Here is a 26009-nt window from a genome sequence, read left to right on the forward strand (position 1 = left end):
CCAACTAACTTAATTTAGGTCACGTAGAAGGGTGGATTTGTTTTGAGTCATGTTGAAGAGCTGGAAAGAGCGTAAGGTGTGTAAAAGAAGATTAGGGGAGGGAGAGAGAGAGAGAGAGAGAGAGAGAGAGAGAGACGAAGCTATGAGTTGTCCATTTGGCCCAACAACCAACCACCAGCCAAGAAATTTAGGGTCGACCAACTTGATGTCCAAGGGGGGTAAAAGAAAGAGAGTTGGGTCCCAGTCCTCACATAAGGATTAGACCGACATATAAAATATAATATATATATATATATATATATATATGTGTGTGTGTGTGTGTGTGAGTAAATATTTAGGTCAACTAGAGTTTGAGCTAAATGTTTACCTATATGTACTAATCTCTCTGGTTAGTTATTATGTTCTTTCTTATTTGAAAACATTGTTTTGGAAAGTTAATTGTTATATTATACTTTCTTTTCCTTTTGTTTTAATTGATATTAACCTACGCAGTAAGTGAGCTAGATAACATGGGCTAATCTTTGTTTATCTTTGACTTGTGGGTCTACAGTGGTGTTCGTAGAACTTTATAATTATTGCACTTTCTATATTTTCTTAGCACATTTCTGTACAGTAATTTTGAACTTTGAATATTAGGTTCAAATTCTTACGATAATAAATTGCGTTGAGAATGGCAGGATTGACTTATATATTGTAGCCTGTTTTAATAAAAGAGTTAATTCGTTTAATTGTTCAACCTAATTGTTAGAAATAGTTGACCTCATTGGCCAATCTTTAGCCTACCAATTCATAAATTATTCAAAAAATAATAATAATAATTAAGGAGCTTCCAAACTCAAGTAGTCTTCCACTAAAAACTCTCTTTTTTTTTCCCTATATATTACATTCTTACTCGATCACAAAGGCTCAATGTTATAAAGAAAGCTAGGTTTTCCTTTCCCTCGTTAAATTTGCAGTTAAAAAGTTTATCTACTCATACCACTCATGCCATTGAATGAATCGTTATCCACAATACCCCAATGCTATCTCCACAATCTTCCATTCAAGTAGACATATGCTGCCAGAAACTTCATCTTTATCGTCTTATATATTGACTCTTTCTAATATATATGAAACTATAATACTAGTAAGTCAAATTAGATAGGCTTCCCTGTAGACACTGCTATACTATAGATCTTCCAGGAACGTGCATGGGAATTGAATGACTCCAATAAAATACGAGTTTATTCGACATCACAACAAACTAATGGGAACGGTTAACGGATGGGGAGATGGTCAAACAACGTTCGCTTTGGTGATGAATGCTTGAAGGAGTTAGTAAGCTCAAAGGGAGTAAATAAGATGTCCACCAAAATTTATTGCAAGTCAACGACACATTTCGCTATGGTGATATAGACTTCCATTTAATCTATTATTTTCCAAGAGCTGGATATTTAACTATATATATGATCTACAGTCAGTCCGAGCCCATTATTGACGACTAATTTATAAAACATTAATTATTATAAGTCCTTTTCCGTAGAAAAAAGAGTGAGAGAAATTTATTTGCCGTTCAGATGAGGAGTTGCCAACTTTTGAGTTAGGTCGTCGGCCAGTTCATGAAAAGCTAGAGTCGTGCTGGCCAATCCGAAAGCAATCACACAATGTGCACAAATAAGAAGGAACTCTTTTTTCTCTCAAACTTGCATTATTGACTTATTTTCTATTGTTTCTAAGCCACACCTTATCTTTAATTTATCTAAAGTGTGCAAAAGAAAAGTGAACAATTTTCGTTTACTTTTACAATTTATTAATTTTCTTTTTAAAGATCGTAACGATATTCCTAGGATAATAAGATTAAATATATTTTACCCTCGGTGTACTTTGAATAAAATTCATTTTATTCTCTTAAATTTTGTTTTATATCACTATGCCTTCTTAAGCTCTGAGTGAGACAGTTTGGCAATCGAGCGTGAGTTAGTGTGGTGCTCACATGATGACCTCGATCTATGTGATAGGCCAACCTTAGCTTGTGCATGCCGTCAGGCTAAACTTGAGCCAATGTGTAGGTTGGGTCTAGCTCGAGTTAAGCCTAATATAGGTGTTTTAGCCCTTTAATTAATTTATTAATGAATTATTATAAGTTTGGTGGTACTTTAATATTTTGCCAAATATCTCCCTAGAGTGGAATAAACTATAGAGCGAACTGAGTTTAGAGTGAGGCCTCTTTATCACGAGATAATTAAAGCGATTTAAGGCAAATATACTATATTTCCTTGCTTGTTGTTGGTGTACATGTAGTGCTAAATTATAAATCAGAATACCTTACATATTACATAATAGAGTTTACCTAGATGACTACACATACTAGTTCAATATAATAGTTGGCATTGCTATGCTTGCTCATGTATGACAATAAATATTACTTCACGATAATATTATTTTCGATTATGTTAGTGGATCGCTGTGTTAATATTTAGTTTACGTAATAGTATGTTGTTGGCACACGTGCACTACAACGAGGGATATGATATCTATTTTTCAATAGTCCATAACATCTCGCCAATTAGAATAAAAGTTAAATAATTATATTATAATATTATATATATTAGGGCTTACGTTATGAGGTCCTCGCCTATAAATATAAAACAAACTAGCAAGCCATTCGTCCAACTTAGACAAGCGATTAATACTGATAGAAAGGAGTCAAATCCTATAGGGTATTAAAATAAAAAAGATATTAGGGTAGGATGATGTAAACTTAATAATATCTAATGAGTGCAGGGTGAGGAAACCCTTTATTAAGCCCAGTAGCTCTATTGTTGCTTGTGCCAACGCGCTACATGTAGTGTTTTTTATGATGGGCTATGGCAAAAGTCTCTTGTCTGCGATAGCGAACAATTAGTCAATTATTCGTTGGGTGATAGGTAAGTATTTCTTGAGTCATTTTATGTGGACGAGTACAGAAGATGTCAGTGGGCTTAGTGTCAATGAGTTCACATGTTAGTGGTAGAGAGAGTTTCGCATGTGCTTGAGTTTAACCTTGCTAGCTAATATATTTGTGCACATGTCTTATTATCATAATAATAATAATATGATATTTATGTATTCATGCATTTATCATGCATGTTAGGTGCGCTTATATACATATATTTTATTATATCAATAATAGTATCACTTGCTGAGTGCTAGACTTATTTATATATAATACATGATGCAAATTGACTGTAGTTATGGCAGTAGCTAGGCATTAAACCTCTTTTATTACTTATCAGTACTTTGTAATGTTGTAAAGGGGCATATTTTTTTTCCATAGTGGTATCTTCTTTCTTTTTAGTATATACTCTTTTATTTGAAGATTTTATCCCCTTTTGTACTATCCATAAATTTATTATAATTTGCAATCTCTTTCGTTGCTTTTGTTATTTTGGTTATATTTACGTAGGTCTCTCGTGTGGGGCACGTGCCGAATTCGAGGCGATGTTTGGTTCGTAGAGGCAAACCTAGCTTGCGATAAAAAATAAAAAATGTCAACCCTAAAATAACTGTTTATATAACTCTGTAGAACAATGTTAACAGAAGTTAAATTAAAATTTAAAGCAGTGCATCCAATATGTTTTCCAAACTGTTGAAATGATCATTTACGAAAGTGTTATCATAAAGAAGCGAAGTATGAGTATTGGAATACAGTTAGTAAGACCTACCACCAAAAAGTGCTACTCTGTATATTTAATTAAGATAAGCAAGCAACTTCTTATGTGCATATCAATCAACCTCACCGTAGGCTTTGCATAAATTCCCAAGGCCATGATCGATCATCGATCTCAGGGTGATCAATGATCAATAATATTAATGGATCGAGCTGTGTCTAGAGAGATGCACATGGTGAAGTCCCTTTCCGTGATTCACTGGCTCCACGAGGCTTTGTCGAGATTCACGTAAATTAATTTCGAACAAACTTTTTGCTCCAATATATATATATATATATATATATATATATATATATATATATATATATATATATATATATGCAATGATTATCGATCTAGTTGTTCACATCATCTACAAGTGATACCAGTCTTGGTGTAGTTAATAATCTCGAATAAATCTAGATTGGTGTTGAGTTGATCGTATTAATATGGGCCGTCTTAATTAATTGGCTTTGGCTTTATCTTTAGATTAAATTGCCTGCATTGAATCAAGAGAACCTTTTGGGTTCGACTTCGTACATGTGGTTGGTAGTGCAATGTCATTTGCTTTCATTTTTTATCGTCTCTAAGAAATAATATCAGTGAAATTTAATCTAGTGATTGTTGACGAAATTAGGGTTGTCAAAATAATCGAGCAATGCAGAGCCTAGGTCGAGCTCAAATTAATTAAGGGAGTCGAGCCTGAATAATAAAATGGTCTCCTTAGTTGTTGTATACAAATATGTTGAGTGTGCGATTGGCCTTAGTTTTGGTAAAATTACAATTGCTCCTATTCCTCTATTTAAAGAGTTTTTCTCACCGTTATTGGCATTTCTCTCCTCTCCTCTCCTCTCTCCCTAGCTCGAGTAGCTAGGGGATGGGAGCAGTGCCTCTCCCTCTTTGAGGGTTTTCCTAGCTTTGGTCTCCTGATCCTAGCTCGAGTAGCTAGGGGATGGGAGCAGTGCCTCTCCCTCTTTGAGGGTTTTCCTAGCTTTGGTCTCCTGATCCTAGCTTGAGTAGCTAGGGGATGGGAGCAGTGCCTCTCCTTCTTTGAGGGTTTTCCTAGCTTTGGTCTCCTCTCTTCCTACCATCTTCTCCTCTATACTTCTTCCATTCATTCTAGCTGATCCACCATTATATTTCTCTCCCCTCCTCTGCGTCATCAACTCCTTTTCCACCTTTCTCCCCCTCTTCGTCGCCCTTTTCGTCGACAGTCTTGGCTATGACAGTCGTTGCTGCTTTCCTCACCACTGCTATCAAGAGGCATATCAGTCCTAGCCGAGAACCAAGACTTTTCCTTCCGCCATGTCTCCTTGTCAAATCTCCCCATATCGGCGGCCCACTGTGCTCCTCCAGGTCATCAGAGTTAGTGTCTGGCTGGTGCTTTCCTATAAACTTGTCGTGGCTTAAGCTCTAGCTAGGCTAGGGTCATTGGTGCCGACTTGGGCTTTGGGTTACATTTGGTCTACCTTAGGGAGGGTTAGGTCTCGCTCTGCTCGAGTCGGTTTGGCTTGACTAGGTTGAATTCCCCGTTAGCCCATACTTCTCTCTCTTATGCTAAATATAATAAAAATTAGAAAAATAAAATGCTTTTATTTATAAATTTTCCTCCAACGGTCCTAGTAATCTTTGATTGAGGGAGGAGCTCGAGCCAGCTCAATTATTTTGATAGCCCTAACTATAGCCAATCACTTGGGCCAAGTTGGGTTCGGGCTAAGCTAGAATATTATAGTGATTATCGCCTACTAGCCCATGAGATATCGAGCTTGGGCTGAGCGTAATGGGCTGAGTCTAAAATATATTATAATTTATTAGGTTAAGCATAATGGGTCTTTATGAAGATATTTTAGTTATTTTTCATATGAATATGCTTATATATTGATATCTTGTTTACCAAATATTCGATGTGGGACTAAACCATGGGAATAAGCATGTTTCAGGAGCCGGGCTACGAACGTGAGTAGAGGGGCGAGCTTTTGAGCTATGCCGCCCATCACCATCTCGAGCTCGAGCCGACTTAGCTCGGTTAAAACTAGGCGTGTTCTTACCGAACTTGGGCAGGTCGGACCTAATGATAATCTCTAGTCATTAGTATGCAATTTATTGTTGAAAGTGAGCCTAAGGAAAATCTTCACCTTAGAAGGGATAAAGAGCTTCCAAATTGTGGCCGTAGAAGAGGATCTCAACCCTCGATCAATCAAAATTGAATAGATTTGGAGCTATCGATGCCATTTAGCAAAGAATTTCTAAGTCACAGAATCTGGGCAAAGAGGAACGAGAAAATAAATAGACAATTCTCTCTGAACAAGAGGAGGGCACTTGTCTTAGTAATCTTGGTTGGGTAACATAGCAAAGGGCACCATTTTGATCGCCAAAAGAGAAAGCCCAAGGAAAAGATCTAAAGAGCGATAGATGCCATATATACCATCGGTCAAACTAGAAAGAAGTCTACTTAGTGTTCCATAACCAAACGCCATAAACGATAAAGAATCATATAAATAAATAAAAAGTCAAAAAATGCAACTAATGGAGAAACGAATAATAAAACCCATGGTCCATGGGACATAAAAAAACGGAGGTCATTTATGCACGAGGAAAAAACTTTAGATGAATTTAAAGTTGAGAAATGTGATTCCATTGAAATAAAGGGTCATGATTCATGCATGCTTGTATGTTATCGCATCCAGTGTACTGCATGCGTGACCACAAATATTATAGACTTGCACGTGCTAACTAACAAGTTCAGAAGTACTTGTGAGAATTTCTTTTTTTTTAAATTTTTAAAATTTTTAATTTTTATGGGGGATAAATAAGTTGCTAGACCATTTATAAAATAATTTTCTTTTTTACCAAATTAGCCTTCCTCTGAACTAGAAGAATAAGTAAAATACTAAACTGATCAACATTTTACTTAGAAGATGGATGGCTATAGATTAAGCTGATGATCTTACCGGTATTTTTATTAACTTCTTATTAAATATAAATATTAATTAGAAAAATAGCCCTTCGTCGATAACCACGATGAGGTCAGCGTGTTACGGACGGGTTGATGACATGGATGCTGAGTCGGCAAAAATAGATCCCTTTTGATATTATGTCTAAGGGTGGTCATTTTGGTAAATGATATTTGTTAGAGGGCTAGTTTGGTCAAAAACTCATTTATATGATGCTGGTCACGGTCACGCGATGCTTACAATTCGACCGCACCCGTTCACGGATATTGATGCACGAGTATAATTACATGCTCTATAAAGGATGATGTCATTAATGAGTTTTTTTTATATATAAAAAAAGTTGAGGAATTTTCAAATGACCCTATATATAATTATTTTTATTTATATTTTGTGACACTGATGGTGGCACAAAAAATATCATCTAATTAATAGAAGACTAATCTCAGCATAATTAATTTAAACTAAATAATATTAGATATTTTAGTTTTGCAAGATACCTAAGGTGCACTTATCTTACTTTCTTATTTCATTTTAACTCATACAATATCATCTAAACTGCCATTACAAAATATAAATTTCAATAATATTTCTTTTTCTCTCAAATGCGTCTTTAGTAAATTTGGTTAGCGCAGAGTTAGATAAGAAAGTATCTCACAGGTATATTTGTATTTTTATTATTAAGAGTTAAATAAACTATAGTTTAGAATTAAGGATAGTAGTAGAGATTAACGACCATGTAAAAGTATATAACTATTAAGTTTACAAATAATTTACATAATTATTAACTCAAATTTCACTTTTTATATAAGCATATAAGTATCAAGTTTCATTTTTTAGCTTTTGACCTCAAGTCATTACTCTATTTTTTGGGGTAAAGAAATCTTTGCTAACTCAATTCATATACCTTCCTCACTCAACTTGGTTTAGTTTAAAAGTGGTTATTCACTTTTATTGAGATAGAACACGAATAATAATTACTTTTTCTTGTGTAAAATAATTATTAGTACGAAATTGGCGTTCGTTCATTGTTTCAGAAGTAAGACGTGAATAATGAATTGATCTTATAGAGATAGTGTTAAATGCTAGACTCAGCTTGTATGATATTATGTAATTTGTAAATTTTTATAATTTTTTTTATTAGCATTATTAGTTTGAAGTTTTAGGCGTGCCGATAACAATTTTTCATATAATTACACTTAATTTTATTTTTAATTATCATAATTATCACTACATGCTTTAAAATATTATAATTACCACGGAATATTTTTACTCTCTTAAAATTACCATTATAGTTAGTTTTTAACAATATATTTCTAACATATTATTACTAAAGTTAACAAACACATTTAAATAACTAAAACACCTTTCTTTCTTAAAAGTTTTGTGGGTAACATATTCATTAATTATTTTTATCTCACATAAAAAAATATTTTTCGTTGTATCATGATGTTAGGTAAATATTGAATAATCTGTAAATCATTTAAAATAATTTATACCAAGGAAAAATAGCCTTTTCTAATATAATTTAGGTATTAATTATGATTAGTTAAATTTAAATAAGGAATAGATACTTTTAAATTAACACAGTAATTTCAGTGATAATTATGATATTTGAAGAATGTCACGGTAATTATTATATTGTGAAAGGTTTTAGTGGGAATTATGTACAAATCCGCTATAGTTAAAACCGGAGTCAAGAAACATTTTAACTGGACCCAAATTTTTTCACTCCTCTCAGAGCTCAATTCCTCGGTCTCTTCTCTTCTAAAATCGGATGGGCATCGATGAATTGGTCGCCAAACCGGAAATTGGATCCGATCCGCATTCCCATCGTTCGGTGGTGCTCGGAGGAACCTTCGATCGCCTCCAGGATGGCCACCGACGACTCCTCAAAGTTGGGTTTCTTTGCTTGATTTCTCTTAATATTTTTTTTTTCTTCTTTGGATTGCTTCCGTAGGCATCGGCGGATCTGGCGAGGGATAGAATCGTGGTGGGGGTTTGCACAGGGCCGATGCTGGTGAATAAGGAGGTGTGCAAATCTTTTGAAATTATTATATTATTTTTGAATCAATTCTCTTTTTTATTGTTTTAGTTTGTATGCAGCTAGCTCACTTAATCGAGCCAGTGGAGGAAAGGATGAAGTCTATAGAGGATTTCATCAAGGTGAATTCGCCTTGTTATGGTATCTCTTCTTGTTTCTCTTGTGATTAGTTTTATATTTTTTAATGGTTAATCGATTTTTATGAGAGAAAAAAAAAGAGCCTTTGGTAGAACCACTTATTCGAGCGCATCATAAACTTCTAAATAAAGAGAGATAATTATGCAATGTCTTTTTTTTTTCCTTTTGAATTACCGAGAATTATTATACTGGAAGGCAATTGATGATAAGGAAAAGAGGTCTTAAAAGTGAGTAGGGTATCTCTTCTAATTACTAATGTGGGACAGACTAATAAATAGCCCCTTGGATTGAGGTTTCACTTTCAAAGTACTCTAAGAGCATTAAAAAAGTGTTTGTTGTCATTCACTTAAATAGATTAATTTATCAGATAGAGAAAACCAATCTTCACTTTTTATGTCTAGCATTTGCCATATACTGTTGCCGACACATACTGGAGACCGAGACGTGGATTTTCTAATTGGAAGATGAGAAGAAGTTTATGAAGACAAATCATAAGTTGTCACTCCAAATTTCAGCCATTGTAGTATGCTAGTAAGGTGAGATTTTTTTACTGTAATCTAATAGTATATTCAATACCAACAAACCTTAATTTTCCTATATATGAAACATTCTCTTTTCAGTATTTGAAATGGTCAAACTTTGTTTAGGTCAATGTTGCCAACTCACCCATTAAATAAGGAACCCATGCAATAAGTTATTGGTTGAAAGGACAAGGATGAAAGGGTGAAAACAAAGGAAAGATAATCAAATCTGTTAATGAGATTTATATAGTGGAACTCTTTTTTTTCTTCAGATTCGTGGAGATGCAGTTGAGCAACTTAAGGTTATAGGAAAGGACACTGTTTGGTGGGACAGCAAAGTTGGATTCTTTGGTGGTTCATATCAAATTACCATTTGCTTGTGAAGCCCCAAGTTCTTTATCCCTTCAAACTATTTGTAGGAAGACCTGATCTCTCCAACACTTCATTATGTGATAGATATCAACGTCTGACTTAAGTTGCTTATACACCTACTCTTATATGGAAATTGTATAATGAAATAGGCATTCTATTGTACTGTTACCTTCAAGGTTCAGCCATAGCTGATTTCAATCTTGGCTTAGCTAGTTTCGGCTAAGGTTTCGGCCAAAATGCTTAGCTGGTTTCGATTAGGGTTTCGGCTGTTTTCCGATTCGTTTCGGAAACGGTTGATCGTGACCGAAACTGGTGGAAACGGGTCGGATCTGACCCGAGGGACATCAAAAATTGATGTCCCCCCACCCACCTGCCTCTCTTTCTCCTTTTTCTCTATCTCTCTCTCTTCTCTCTCTTTCTCTTTTTTCTCCCTCTTTCTCTCTTTTTTTTTCTCTCTTTCTCATCGGTCTCTTTCTCACTGGTGACTGAGTAGATCTTCGATGACCTCGACCTCCGGCGACATTCTACGACGAAGATCCGATGACCTCGACCTCTAGTGACCTCGGGCGAGTTTTTTTTCAGTTTTTAATTCCTTTCTTACTCCTTTTTTTTAATTGCACACCTGCTGTTCACCACAACTGCAGCAGCAGAGTGCTCCTGTTGCACACCTATTGCTAGTGTTGCTGCTGCGCACCTGTTGTTACTGAGAACTTGAGTCTAAGAGAGACAGAGGGTGGAAATTGGAAATAAGTAAAAAAAACAGAAAAAAATTTGATTTTATTTTCGTAAATTTTAAATTATTTTATATTTTATTTTGATTTTGTGTATGTTTTTTAGTTATAGAGTTATAATATCAATGGCTTCAAAAGATAAGTTGTATGATACTATTGGGCAAGATAAAAGACGTGTTAAATACAACTGGTGTAAAAAGAAAATAAGTGTGGTGTCAACCGTTTGAAAGAGCATTTAGCTAGAAGGCAAGGAAATGTAGCAATTTGCACTCAAGTGTCCTTGGAAGTTAGAAAGCAGATGTTAGCTCATCTAATTAGCAAACAAAAGGATAAACAATCTACACAACAGAGATAGTCAATAGTTTATGAAGAATTGATACATAATTTTGTACACATTGATGATGTTAGTAGTGAACAAAATGTAGAGGATGAGGAGGACAATGAAAGAGAACAAAAATATGCAGGAAGAGATAAGAAGAAGCACCAGTGATAACTTTCAGATATCTAAATTAGTTAATATACATGGAGAGAGAGAATATAGGGGTAGCAGTTCTACCCTTAGGACTCTCGGTGTTACAGCAGAGTCTAAAAATATTGGATCAATCGATACATATCTTAAAAAAAAATGGGTCATACACAGATTTTCATCAAGACAGCTCTCAAAGGAATTAAAAATGCAAAGAAGCATATTGGTAGGGCTATCTCTAAATTTCTCTTCTATAACCATATTCCTTTCAAATGTAGGTGATAATCCTTATTATCACGTTATGGTGGATGCTATACAATCAGTAGGGCCTAGTGTTCTGTCTTCAAGTTCAAATGATATTGCTATTAAATATCTTGGTTTAGAGCTAGATGAGCTTCATACTTATATTGAGATATTTAAATGGTATTGGAATGAATTTAGTTGTACACTGATGTGTGATGGATAGAGTACACAAAACAGAAGAAATATAATTAATTTCTTAGTGTACTCGAGCATGGGGATAATATTTCTGAATTCTGTGAATGCAACTACTCATTTCAAAAATGCAAATTATATTTACCAGTTGATGGATGAGGTGGTATAAGAAATCGATGAAAAAAAAGTAGTCAAAGTGGTTATTGATAATGGAGCTAATTATAAAGCTGTTGGAATTGACATAGTCATATATAAAGATCAGATATTGACAAATTTTATATATAATCATAGTTGGATTCTTAATTTATTTAGGCAGATGATTGGTGGTAGGGAGATCATCAGACCCGGCATTATTAAATTTGTCACTCATTTTTTAGCCTTGGAAAACATCATACGCTACAAGGATGATATTATGCGAATGTTTACATCACATGAGTGGTTTATAAAAATTAAGAATATAAAACATAAAGATAAATCTTTATGTGAAACTTTGAAAAATATAACTCTTGAAAATATATTTTGGGATGTTTTTACAATTGCCACCGCAGTATTTGAGCCTCTTGTCAAAATATTACGACTTGTAGACAGTGATGACAAGTCTGAGATATGTTTCTTATATGAGGCAATGGACATAGCAAAATAATTAATCAAAAAAAAATGTGGGCCAAAGTTATAGGAAGTGGTGGAAGATGATCAATTTTAAATTGAATAGACAACTACATTGAGGACACGCTGTTAGTAGGCATGCTTTTAAGTTTTAAGTTTTAATTTATTAATTTATTTTTATTTATAAATATTTAAAAATTTGAATGCTTATAAATTTTAAATTTTTACAGAGTATTTTCTTAATCGAATATTTTAGTTTTCTACAAATGTCAATAATAATAGTGAAGTCTTATTGAGAATTAGAAAGGTAATCAGCAGGCTTGAGCTTGATATTCATAAACAAATCCTTTACGATGAAGAAGTGAGTTATAATTTTAGAATTGATTCAAGAGATTGCTAATGCTAGCTAGTAAACTTGCCGTGGATGTTAAAGACTTCTATCATATTACCAAAAGGAGGTATGATAGGACTTCATGGTTTAACTAGATAGTTTTAGTCCCTTGGTATGGTCAGCATAGTCTTTGGCTCCTTGCGTTCCAAAGAAACTTATTGTCAAGTATGAGGAATTATGGATCGAGTTTACTTTATGAAAGCATGAAAGGCCAGCCTTTTGGAGAAAGGCGTATTTCATTCGTATGTATTGTATAATTTTTATATTCTTGTTGTAGTGCATTACTGATCATGCGGTTGGTGATGATGGATTTGGATAGTTATGGCTATGAAATAAAGACGCAATAACTAAGTGGCTGAGGTTGTTATTGGGGCATCCAAAGTTCTGTTGGTTCATATGAATGGCTCATTTATTTAGTTGAAAATAATCATTGATTCATTTTTATTTGTGTAATGCTGAAATGTTTGAGTCTCTGTTTTTATTGCTATGTTTTGATCATTACTTTGTGCAAACTGCATATCTGTTCCATGATTCTTAATTTTAATGGTCCATCTATTGTGGTCCATGGAATAAAATGGTCCATCTATTGTGGTCCATGGGCTACTAGAATTAAGCCTGTGCAACACCTCTTTCCTAGAAATCCAGGCTGTTCCTAGTGCATCACAATTCTCTGCTATGAAATTTATTTATATAACTGGGTGGCTCAGATATCTAATGACCCAGGTCGGTGAGACGTGGAATCACCATCTATGAGAAATTCAAATAAGGAATGATAAGTTTGTGGTTCTACACTGATTCTTCAATAATTTTCTAGCATTCAATAATTAAAGTGCTTCGGTGCAGTCTTTTCTATTTGTGTCTATTATCTATTTGGATATCAAATGCACATTTCCTCAGAGGTGCTATAGTTAATAGAAGAATTTGTTTCTTACTAATCCTATATCAATGTTATGCAAGTTTTTTTGCATTCATAGTTGCAATTTTATTAGCTTTCCACAAACTCAAATGGTGGGTCTTAAAGCTTATGTAGTCTACACTCTGCATTAAAGCTCATATTGTTTAAGGCAATTGTCTTATTTGGTCATTCTCACAATAAAATGCAGTCTATCAAACCACAATTGACAGTACAAGTGGAGCCCATCACGGATCCATATGGCCCATCCATCATTGATGGCAAGTTGGAGGCCATTGTTGTCAGGTAACTTCTGAATGGTCTGTTTAGTATTTACAACAACTCAACCTTCTATTTCTGTTGCCAAATAAGTGCCATTCGTTTCATAGTTTATATATATAAGAATGTTTGTTAGGAAATTTTTGTCATGCTACCTAATTGAATTTGCATGATAATACATTTTCATGAGAAGTACAGGACTAATTGAACTCAAGTGCCATTGAAAATAAAAGTCAAGCGCCAGTAATCTTTTTTATCAGAAATATATGAAGATCACTATATTTATCAGGTACTGTATTTGAATGTCAATGTATTAATACTTTCGTGCAGCAAAGAGACCTTAAGTGGCGGATGTAAATAAGAAAAGAGCTGAAAAAGGTCTGCCTTTGCTGAAGGTGTGTGGCCCTTGGCTTTTCCCTACTTTCTTCAACTTCTTCCACTCCTCTTACTGAATTTGCTACTCAATCCTGTAAACTACATTGTTATCTGTGAAGATTTCTCTTTGTTATTGTTTATTCTAGTATGAAGTTGCACGAGCTTGAGCATCCCAACTGATTTGGGTGCTGAATCTCTTACAGGTTGAGGTTGTTGATCTTCTTTCTGGAGATAATAGTGGGGAGAAGCTAAGTTCGTCCAGGCTGAGGAGGCTAGAGGCTGAGATATCTCAATCGGAAGCGCCTACGAAAGCCATGATCCAGGACAGAATAGATTAATTTGAGTACATGGCCTCCATGACTCGAGCCGGACATGAACCAAGAGTAGTTCGTTGTTTGAAGCTGGCTTCCTCTTCTTGGCAACCTCCTACCAGGACAAGCTTGGTTCTTTACCTTCTGAACAATGCCTTGTTCCATGAGCAAATAAATTGATCCTCTCTTGTTCCTTTTCGTCCTCTAACTTTGAAGAGCCATTCCTTTTAAGAGTTATCTTCCAAGATTCTGCATGGTGTGCACATTCTATACTATATTTTCTATCTCTTGCATCAATGTACTCCTCCTCTCGTGTAAGTTATGGTTGCAGCTTTCTCACTGTCTGGTTTGTGAGTTACTAAGCATATAATTATTTATTTATATTTATAAATTTTATTATTTCTAACAACAACATCGGGGTGGTGGCGCAGTTGGCTAGCGCGTAGGTCTCATAGCTAAAGCGAGTGATCCTGAGGTCGAGAGTTCGAGCCTCTCTCACCCCATCGTTTTTTGAGTCTTTAAGTCTTTTTTTATTATTATATTTTAAGTCTTGTTTTGTTATTTTGCAATTAGATACTAATTTTTCGACTATAATGATGCCTATATTTCTTTTCTCCTACGTTTGTGGGAAGAAAAAAGAAAACACCTTAAAAAAGGGTAGATTTTGTCATATATCTGCGAACGTAAAAAAAAAAAAATATATATATATATATACTGTAGATTTTTTTATAATAATACTGGAACATAGGAGGTGATATGAAAAAAGACCGCATACCTTTTCTCCTTATCTATCGCTCAACTCTATGATTCCTAGTGTTTTTTATAATATTTTATTACCAATTTCTTAGATCATTACCACTATATTTATGCTTTTAAACTCACACGTTTATATGTAGGCTTTTATACCTGGATTTACAGATATAATTCTCTATTTCATGATAAGTACTACCCTAAGCTAAAAAAAATGCAAGATTAGTATAAAATAGCAACTAAAATTACAACTAGACCCATCAACTATGGTCCAATATCATTTAGACCCCTTTTAAAAAATTGTGACACTACGACTCAAAACTATTCAATTGATTTAAAATGCTTCTACTATTAGTTTGCCATTTGCTTCTTGGTCTGAATTTGACATTCGAATTTATATGACCAAATTTTTACCTCATTTGTGTCAAAATTATCTCAAATCTTTCTCTCCTTATTTCCAATAATTACATTTCACTTTCTCAATTCCAAGCTTACTCTTAAGTTCTATGGTGATATTGCTTCCAATTTCTCCTCTCCTTCACAACCTCTATTTTTTTTATGTTATATTATTTTTATTTATAACTAGTATTGCTCTCTCCTAATCTTTATCAAACTCCATTTCTCCTACAGCCTACATATGTATATCGGTTGAGAGCAATTTTATAAAATTTAAAAAAAAAATTGTTAATGATGTGACCCTTTATAGAGATTATAATAATATATAGGGTCTTGGCGTTACATTTATTTATTTATTTATTTTATATGTTTTTAAGGTATAAGTGATATTGGGTCATAATTCAGTCTAAATAATAATTTAGCCAAAAGAAAATGCCACACTCACATCACGTATAGATATCTCTATCACTCACCTCGCATCCCTAGAACCAGATAGGAAACAATCTTCTCCCAGTCTCCCCTCCTCTGAGAGCAAGAGAAGTACCCGTAAGGGCGAGAGCTCGCCAAGAGCATTTGGAGATCGGCGCACGGAAACCCCTCAGCCCTCATTGCATGCAAACGAGCTCGCCTACGCAAAGAAGTCCTCTTCGTCCGAATCAGGGTTTCAGGAACAAGCGGAAAAGGGCCACAAGCGCGATCGTCGCATTGCTACGGAGAGGTGAGTATTGCTTCTCGCATTCGTCTTTATTCGAGATCAATATTTTTATTGGTCATCGAATTGGGGGTTTTCTTTTTTCTTTTCTTTTTTTTTTTTTTTGCTTCCCAGGCGGGCTAGTGCTGCTGAGTTGAAGAAAGATGCCGGAGATGTTGTTGGATTACGAGGTGATTAGCTTAATTGTAATTTGCTTGCTATCATATATCCATTTCATAATTTGGTTGACTATTAAGAGATAGAAAGGTCTATTAGGGGTCAACATAGAAATTATATTTCTCCATTTGTTGGTGGACTAATTATAGAGCGATTGATGTGGGGAAATGAAATGGCTTGGAGAAGTAAAGATATCCAATTGTTTGTATATATATATATATATATATGTCAACTATCATGTAGTTGTCTTGGGAGTTTGATTGATAAGGATGAGAACATCATTGTGGAGGTGGGAGGAAAAAGGTTTCAAGTCTTTTTTTTGTAGATTATGTTTGGTGGAGGGAAAAGGATCTGAAGGTATCTTTCAAACCAACAAATTTGGACTAGTAGTAAGGTACGTAGAAAAAGGGTTTAACAATGACGGTTACTTCGATGCTATGTTCCCTAGTCATTACGTAATATAATTATAACATACCACTTTGGTGATTGTGATGGCTAATGCTCATAATGGATTCATGATCTACTTGAATCGATTGATGGATTGGATTCTTTTCTCTTAGCCCACTCTTCTATTCCAGAAACCAAACTCAGGATTCAGTCTTGTATATACTAAGGTTTGTGTTGGTCCTGTCCTTTTACTTGCTGCATAGGCATAGCTGCATCCAGTCAATAATCTCTCTTGAAAAGCTATAAGCTAATCTGGTTTTGATAGTATCCTGGAATAAATACGAGTCCTCAAAAAGTATTACGCATTTAGTTTAGGATTCAAATTTAAACCACTTAGAACAACTGAAATATACGTCTGTCTACATTTGAATTCAAATAATGAATAAAAAAGAGAAAGGAAATAGAGACCATATCACATTCACATCGAGAAGAAAGGAAACATGACGCTTTTCTTCCACCAAATATAAACTCATCTCCATCATGTTCATAATATGTATTTACACCTACCAACACAAGACTACTAGCAAGAATATAAAACCAACTTACACGAAAAAGAAAAGAAAAGAAAAAAGATATAAAACCATGGACACGAGAGGATATAAAAAAAAAATTAAAAAAAAAAAGAGGAAAGGGGGAAGAGGAAGAATAGGATAGGAGATGTTTTCTTACCGAGCTGCGGATAACGAGGAACTACTCAAGAGACCTGTGATGGTTTCGCGGGCTTCGCGGACTCGGTTGTGCTGAGACCAACGCTCGAGACAGTCTGGTACGCTGGGATAGCGCCGGTGTAGTAAACCGGCCGCCCGGTGTTATCGTACGCCACCTGCGACGCGTACGCCGGGTTGGAATCCGCCCCCTGCGCCGCCGCACGCGGCGGAGCAGCGCCTGGCGCCGCCGCGTATATTGGAACAGAGTCGCGGTAGACGTCAGCCGGGTGTAGGCTCTGCATCGGCGTGTAGAAGCCGTGCGCCGACGGAGGGTAGACGCCGTGCGAGGCATGGATCAGGTACACCGGCTGGTCTCCGCCGGCGACGGAGGCGTACCTGCCGGGGACGACGCTCCTCGGCACCGGGAGGTAGCCCGTCGGCGCAGGCGCAGGCGCTGGAGGGGGGGGCTTCTCCTGGACCCTGGAGAAGTAGTATTCCGGAGGATGGTACGTCCTAGTAAGGGCTTCTTCCTTGCCGTTCCTCTGCATTGCTGGTTGCGACTGCGGGTTATCTGCGATCTGAATCTTCTGGAGCTCCTGGATCTGGCTCTGCAAGACAGCAGGCGAGACAACGGGGGACGGATCCCCTCCGATCTGCCGCTCCTCCTTCGCCGGGCCCTCCACTGAGAAGGTCTCAAGTACAGCCGGTGGATCCGGAACCGGATCCTTCACTTTCACCGCCGGGGGCGGCACGAAGCCCTTGTCCAACCCGAAGAGGTAATCGGGACTCGACGGCATGTTTCCGGCACGCGGCGGCGGCGCTGCGGTGATGACCTCGTTCTGCGGCGGTGGCGGCGGCGGCGGCGACGCAGCGGTGGAGACCTCGATCTGCGGCGGCTGCGGGACGGAGTTGAGCGCGTCGACGAACCACTGGCGATTGGTTCTCGACTCGAGTAGCGCGGCGGACGGCGGCGGGGGGCTGACCGGAAAGAGGAAGACGCGGAGGCGGGGAGAGGATCTTACGGTGGAGCGGTGGTGGTGGAGGCGATCGAACTCGAGCATCATGTGCTCGAGGTCCTCATCATTCGTGACGGAGACGAGGGCGTCAAGTTCCTCCCCCGGGAGCTGGTACTTGACGCACACATCATCCGCACCGGCGATTGAGGCGACCTTGGCTTGGAAGGCGGAAAACCGCGTGGATCGATCGATGAACAGGATCTTGGTCTCGCCGTTGACGTAGGCGAACTGGTTGTCGCTGGGGCGCAGCTGGATCCTCCCGCCGTAGCTTATCATGAGCTTGATCCTCGCAGCGGCCGGCACCGGCGGCTCGTCCCACGAGACGACGGCGTTCTCGCCTTCGATCTCCCGGTATCGGGGGGAAGAGTCGCCGGAATCCGGGTACGAGGAGGCGTTAGAGTAGTTCTCCATTGATTCCTCTCCCGATCTAGGGTTAGGGTTTTGGAGATGAAATGGGGGGACGGAAGAAGTAGGATTATAGCCGGGAATTTAGAGGGGGGAATTGGTTAGGGAGGAGGCATTGACTGGGATTCTGGAGCCGGCTGACGCATGCCTCGATATTTTCGCAGTGACAAGTGGAACGAGTCGAGGTGGACCCCTCCGAGGTGGACCCCACCGATACCATATCAATTAACAGTCAACAGACACCCACACCCACACCCACACCCACACCCACACCCAGGAATTATAACTTACACGTATAATAAGAAAAAGGGAATTCCCGCCGCTGGATGCTTATCGGGACCACCGATAAGTTGGAGCAAGACGAAGGAAACGCCGAATAAATTACACCTCTTTCAGATAAAACTTATTAGCAAAACCCTCTTACAACTAATCGAATGGTATCCTTTGTTTTTTAGTTAGTCTAAGTATCATTATCCTGCAAATTATTTATCCAGGTGTTATATGTAACTTTTTTTGCATCAATTTTCGGGATATTCATCATAGGCAGCAGGGCCATGTGCGTGCCAGCGGTTAGTTAGCAGGAGGAGTCGTCTGTGGGAAGTTAGTTGTGGGTGGAGGGAATGCAGAAGCGGGAGAAAGTTAATGCCGAGGTTGATTTGGTAATAGAAAATAAAATTGGTTTAATTAGTATAATTAATTTACTTAATCCCGGGAGACAGCTCGTAATTAATTATGACGTTCAAGGAAAAGGTGGTGACACCGCCGTTATTAGCTGTTTACCACTCTTAAATAAACAAGATTTATTATTCAAGCCAAAGCTCTGGGACCAACCTGCATGCTACTTGACAGCTTGGAACTTTACTCATGTGCCATGTCGGTAATATTCCAATGTCTAAAAAAGAAAAAAAAAATTTGAGAAAATTAATAATTTACCGGTGTCCCACTAAATATCGATGCCGTTAGGATTTGACCTCGGCCATCCTCATACAAAATAAGCTTCTTTAACTAACTGAGTTAATTCTATATAAAATAATATTATACTTAAATTAGGTAATTAGATATTATAATTTTTAATTATATTGATTTTTTTATTTAGCTTACTGTAGGTTGTAAGGCTGAACCTCCTTTGGTTATTAGGTATTTTTAATTTGACTAAATTTTTTTAAAAAGAAAAATCCTCTCATCTCTTCACCGTCCATTTATTTTTCGCTCAATTTTCTCACACAATTTTATCACCTATCTCATCTCTTCAACCACCCACCCTCTCTTTTTTATTTTCTTAAAAAAGATCCATGACTAAATCTTTACAAATTGAAATCAAAATACAATCAAAGTTCAAGAGCGGATTGACCTCGTCCTTGTGAATCCAGTTTGAAACCACAAATTTGACTAGTTTGTTAGCAACGGTGTTGTGTTGTTACAACTGTTGGTAAACAAATCCTTAAAAAAAAGTTTTAGAGATCCGCCTAGATCATTCGTCAGTAATGAGAGCTATATGCCAATCGACCTTATCTATGCGGCTATTTTTTTTACTGCTCTAACAAGTTTTTAACAACAACTAAATATTCAAATTCTTCTATTTTCTATACTAGTTTCCAAGCCTTTTTAATAGTCAGAGAGAGAGAGAGAGAGAGAGAGATTGCCTCCACTTGCAGAGGAGTTAGAGCAATATTCTAAAAAAAAACCATGCATTCACCTTCTCATTACATACTTATAAATACACATTTTATATCTACAATAAATTAGAACATTTTTATGTAAATTTATATATATCAAATCAAGTTAATTTTTCATTCTCTTTTGTACTTAATCTTTAACTTTATATCACATCAAAATAATTATCATACCACTATTACAGATATAAGTAAATATTAGAACACATTATTCTAGGAGCAAGAATCTAGAATAGCTACTCTAAATTGTTCTCTTAATCTCAAAACAAATGAGGCCTTAATTAGAGAGAGATAGTACCCCCAAGTAAACTGTGGTAATACTTGGGGCTATTTTGATATATACAAGAGTTAAAGTACTTAACTTCAAGCTTAATCTTATGCTTACTAGGTCAATTTTGTCCTGTTGTTCTAGTCATTAGACTTGTCGAGACTCTTATGGGGTAGATTCTTTATTATGTTAATGCTCAGGTTAGTCTAATAACTCTTTGTAATTAAGCGACTAGAGAACATAATAATGCCATTAGCTAATGGGCACATACCTTCATCATTAATCTATAGGAAGGAGTGCAATGAGACCATGCATATATATATTTGTGGGCATCTCATTATCTATGTCTAGCTAGCAAGCATAAGGCATGCACCTTCAATTGAGAGGGAAACGATCATAATTATAACTTGCAATGCTACTCTTCGAAATAACTACTTAGCACTATAACACGTACGATTCCAAACTATTGTATTCTAATTTTCATATAGATTCAACACATTGATCTTTTAAACTATGAAAATCTTTTGAAATATCTCTTTTGTTAGTTATCCCATTAAAAATGACATGCGAAAAATATATAATTAATGTCGGGCCTTCTTTTACTATTATTTTAGAGAAAAGAGAGAAGAAAAATATGTCGTTTAAATAATCATTTAATATTTTTCGTTACTATAGTTACCACGATAAGAGGTATTCCACCGTTTTAGGGGGGCACAATTACTTATCTTTATTCTAAATTTTAACATTTACTATTATTTTAGAGGAAAGAGAGAAGAAATTTGACGGTAAAATAATCGTTTGATATTTTCTGTTAAAATTGTTAAGAGGGTAAGAGGTGTTTAATTTTTTTTTTATACTAAAAAAAAGATGATGAGTGCATACGAAAATGGGAAATAGTTAATTTTAACCTTTAAAACTGCCTCTTTTATTAGCAACTGTAACTTAAATATATTGGACATGTAAAATAAATATTTTAGAGGGCTAGTTTAGTAAAAGGTTAAAAAAAATAGTCAATACATTGCCATGTAAAAACAAAATTGGCATATATCTTTTAGCGAAATTATTATTTACATCCTACATTTTTACTATTTATAATTAAATCTTATAATTTAGCGAATAAGTACAAAAAAATATACTGCAGTTAAACCTGTTAGTCAAACTTAACCATACCTCCAAGTCCATTTTAATTATTTTAAAAATAAAATATTTCTATTTAATATAATATTTTTACTGTGTTAACTCAAATCTAGTTACTAAATTATAACAATTAATTTAATAAATCATAATTTTATTAAAAAGGAAGGCGTTACATGCAAAGTTTTCATTAAAACTAAAATAAAAAACAGAGGAGGACACATTACATACCTTTCCATTATTTCTGTCTCCCTGCATGGTGGAGGTATGCGGGTCTACCGTCTCTCTCTCTCTCTCTCTCTCTCTCTCTCTCTCTCCCTCTTTATTATTTAGTATTTACTACTACTTTACTGAGGATCGATCGAGTGACAGACAGCTTCACGAGCGAAGCAGCAGGCAGGAGGAGTGGAGTGGAGTGGAGTGGAGTGGAGGCATCCATCCCCACATATATATATATATATATATATATATATGCTGGGCCACACTCTTATATTTCTTTTGTTCGCCCACCAACTTTACGGTGACTGACTGCAGACAAAAGCTGTGCCTTTCTTTTGTTGATCTATGTTTTTTTTTTTCCTTTTGGCCTTTGAGCTTCCCTTTGTTCTCACATCACTCACCATCTGTGTTACACTCTAACTATTTTTAATCAAGGTTGACGGATGACTTTGAATAGATTTGGGTGTAGTATATATGATCGAGCTTAGAGGTCGACTAGCTCTACGATAGTTCTTTAATAATATTCATGGAGAGCTAGCTAGCTAGCTGAGGAAACTACTAAAGAAAGAAGACGAAGTCTATCGAAGAAAAGAAGGCACAGGGAGCTGTCAAGAAACTGTATCAACGACAGTGGAAGGTGAGCAGGCAATCAACCAATCATACATTTTGGCAGTCTCCCATGGTAAAAGGAAAGAGGGGGATGAATCCTACTCAAAATTGCTACTGGGTCAAAGAATTTATCTTATTCATATACATGAGTATAAATCTAAGTTGTTTGTTTTCTCTCTCCCTTGGAGCACTGGCGTTCGAACGGGACCTCGAGCATTCAAATGATCTCCTGGAATAGTGTTTGATCGAATTCGGTTTGAAATGATACTTGAGACTTATAGCATGCACCCAATCATTAGGGTATATTAGTGAGAAGTGAAAGAAGAAAAGTTGCTACATAGAATCCAAAGAGGAGGAGCTTTTGAGTTCTATCTCTATTTGGGTATATTTTATACTAAATCTTTTACTCCTTTCCATTTGTCGTGTAGTAGTGTGTGAGAGATTGGTTACTCTTGAGGCAGTTTGTTTTTCTACTTGGAGCCACATGTTTTATAAGACTGGATTATTCTGGATTTTAGATTTGGAGCTTGAGGGTATCATCTCCATCTTATTATGCTCACTCCTCTGTTATTAGGGACACAAGGTTGAATTAAAATTAATTTGAGTCCAATTAATATAGTATAAAAATAATTTTAATTTGAGCCAATTTTAAGATCGAGCTTCAACAAGTTCAAGTTCTTGAATAAGTTGGAACTAATATTTGATTCAATTGTGAAAGAATAAGAACTAATATAGTAATATTATGAGCCTTTAGATTTTGATTTAAAATGTTCAGATTAGTCATATATATTATATAATATTAAGTATTGATTATTAATTTTGAGTATTATTGGTATAAATAGGTTCATGATCGAGTTTGGCTTAAGATTAATTTCGACCTTGTTTTACACATCAAGCTTGAATTAGCTACTCTCTAGCCGAGCTTAATCAAGCCTTAGTGAGAGGAACTCGAGCCGTCCGATTATTTTGACAACATTATACATAAAGCCTTTATCCAAACTCTTTATCCATGTTTAGTTAAGAGTCTTTGTCAAATTGGAGTCTATCTCTCGTGTAGAGTGTAGAGCGGAAAGAATAATCTGATTCAAACGGTCACAAAATCTGATCCATAGAACTTGATTTAATTTCTCACAAGTAAACGTTAACAATAGACTTAATATAATTTCCTAGTAACTAATGACTTCACAACTTCAAGTCTAATTTTTACAATATCTAGCTAACACTAAATAAGTTTAACTTGATTCCCTAGTAACTAATGAAGTCTAATGTTATAATATCTAGCTAACACTGTCCAAGGAACAGATGGTCTAATTCATGATAATTAAAAGATATCATCAGACATAACACTAGATTAATTTTTAATAACTACATGCATTATTTATTTACCAGTTCTACATGCATACAGGTACCAACTCATACTTTCCACAGATAATTATTTGTTCAACCACAAGCTTAATTTTGTCCTTATTAAGCCAAAGTTTCACTCTCTCTCTCTCCTCTCTCTCTCTCTCTCTCTCTCTCTCTCTCTCTCTCTGTATAGAATATTCAACAAAGCAACTTATTTAATAAATTTATATAGTTATTAGGCTAAATTATAGTTAGACCTCCTGAACAATATCACTTATAAAGAACAAAAATTGATATCAAAACATCACAATGGCCAAGAAGTTGATTTTATAAAATTATCCTATGCCAATATGCACATTTAGGCTGTCAGAAAAGAGAGAGAATTTGATAGAGATTGGGAGAGAGAAATTAGGTAAGATTAAGAGGAAGAGGGGAAATTGAAAGCAATATCAGTATAGAACTCAGGATTGGGAGGAAAATGTTAGGGAAATGATTAATAAAAATTGAAAGGGTATAAATATCTTAGTATAAATTTGGAGAGTCCTTCAACATGTATCATTTACAAATCAATTTCGGATGGAAAACCAAATAGCAGGCTAACATAAGGGGTCATTTTTAAACATTTAAAATAGTTAAGGTGATATTAGTGTCACAATGTTATTCTTTTTTTTTAATATTCCAGTAGGTATAAATGGTATTGGGTCATAGACTCATAGTTGAGAAGGTTTAGGAGTAATTTAGCCAAGTTATTAGAACTATGTTAAGCTATTAGGCTCTTAAATGGGGAGCTCTTTGACAGTCACATTTGCCTCTGCATGTCTTTGTTCTATAAGCAATAACTTTCTCTACTGGCATAGCAAATTCTGCTGCTTAATTTTGAACTCCTGATAACAAACTATGGCTGGTAACTGATCTCTTAACAAGACTTCTGAGATCACATTCCTCTGTTTACTTTTATTATCTTCATATTAGTGAACAAATTTTGAAGGACTAGTTGCTCCAGGGAAAAGAGCCAAAAGATTAGCGAAATCGAGCTTGTTACGCAGGTTAGAAGATCTTTTAAAATATGTAGATCATCACATAATATAACATGAAAGACTTCAGATACCTGCAATCAAACTCACTTATGACTTACAATCATGGACATCATAGAGCTCCCTAGAAAGCAAAACAGTTGATCATCTACATTCAACTCTGTGATGATGACCAGTGTACAGCATACTTAAGAGAAAGAAAGAAAAAGAACAGAGAAAAGCTCATATCTGACAAACATACAACTATGACAAGCGATCGAAATGCAATATTTATCGATCCTAATGGGAAGATACTGATAAGATTAGGATGTCAACAATATGGTGGTGATGGCATCAAATCTACCTGTTGGATATAGGATTTAGGCCATTAGGAACTTCATGTTTGCTGTCACTGAACTGAGAAGTAGAGTTGCAAATCTGTGGATCCAGCTTCATATTTCGAGTTGCGGAAGAGGAAAGAAGACGCCGCATTGAATTGCTAGACAACCTGAGCTTGTTTGTCTGCTGACTTAATGAGAATAAAATGAGGCAGAGAAGAAGCATACATAGTACTAAATCTGATCTTCCAATGCATTGATCTCTTGCCATGCAGATGCAGTGGACTACAAATTTGTAGCAAGAAGTAAGAAGTAAAAGGTGGCCTAAGAAGTATAAGCACATATATATTGTTACAAGAAAGGACTAAATTTTTAAACTTGGGTGCAAAAATATGACAAGGAAGTAAAGATTAATTAGTACCCTTTCTATCCACTTTTTTGAAGTAGATAATTACTTTAAGATGCTTAATAGAATGACTGGATAATTTATGGAACAAATTTAAAGTTGAAAACTCTACTCCAACAGGACAAAGCTGAACCAAATAGAATCTCTGCTTCAAAGTGCAAATAAAAGTGAACTCAATCTCCTTTTAACTCATGATAAAGGCCTACCCAACCCACTTAAGATTGCCAATGTGTCATAAATTTGCTATGATTGTAAATGGATAATATGCATATACCTGTTTGTAAAACTAGCAT

General features: G+C 35.9%; 2 protein-coding genes and 1 non-coding gene across 3 annotated transcripts; 2 read left to right on the plus strand and 1 right to left on the minus strand.

Annotated features, from left to right (window-relative positions):
• Positions 1-8298: 8298 nt before the first annotated feature.
• On the plus strand, positions 8299-14477 carry LOC140788036 (phosphopantetheine adenylyltransferase 1-like). Its single transcript, XM_073137127.1, is given in 7 exon segments — positions 8299-8516; positions 8580-8651; positions 8726-8785; positions 13427-13521; positions 13825-13845; positions 13847-13889; positions 14073-14477. Coding segments are annotated over 7 exon segments (546 nt in total). The 5' UTR covers positions 8299-8396; the 3' UTR covers positions 14208-14477.
• A 119-nt stretch (positions 14478-14596) lies between these two features.
• On the plus strand, positions 14597-14683 carry TRNAM-CAU (transfer RNA methionine (anticodon CAU)). The gene is given in 2 exon segments: positions 14597-14634; positions 14648-14683. It is a non-coding gene; the product is annotated as a tRNA-Met (tRNA).
• A 2405-nt stretch (positions 14684-17088) lies between these two features.
• On the minus strand, positions 17089-18846 carry LOC140789742 (uncharacterized). Its single transcript, XM_073139548.1, has one exon. It carries the CDS (start codon positions 18713-18715, stop codon positions 17336-17338), a length of 1380 nt encoding a protein of 459 aa, XP_072995649.1. The 5' UTR covers positions 18716-18846; the 3' UTR covers positions 17089-17335.
• Positions 18847-26009: the final 7163 nt, after the last annotated feature.

This window comes from Typha latifolia, chromosome 5, assembly GCF_019914945.1.
Source record: "Typha latifolia isolate L0001 chromosome 5, TyphaL0001v2, whole genome shotgun sequence".
Classification (NCBI taxonomy): domain Eukaryota; kingdom Viridiplantae; phylum Streptophyta; class Magnoliopsida; order Poales; family Typhaceae; genus Typha; species Typha latifolia.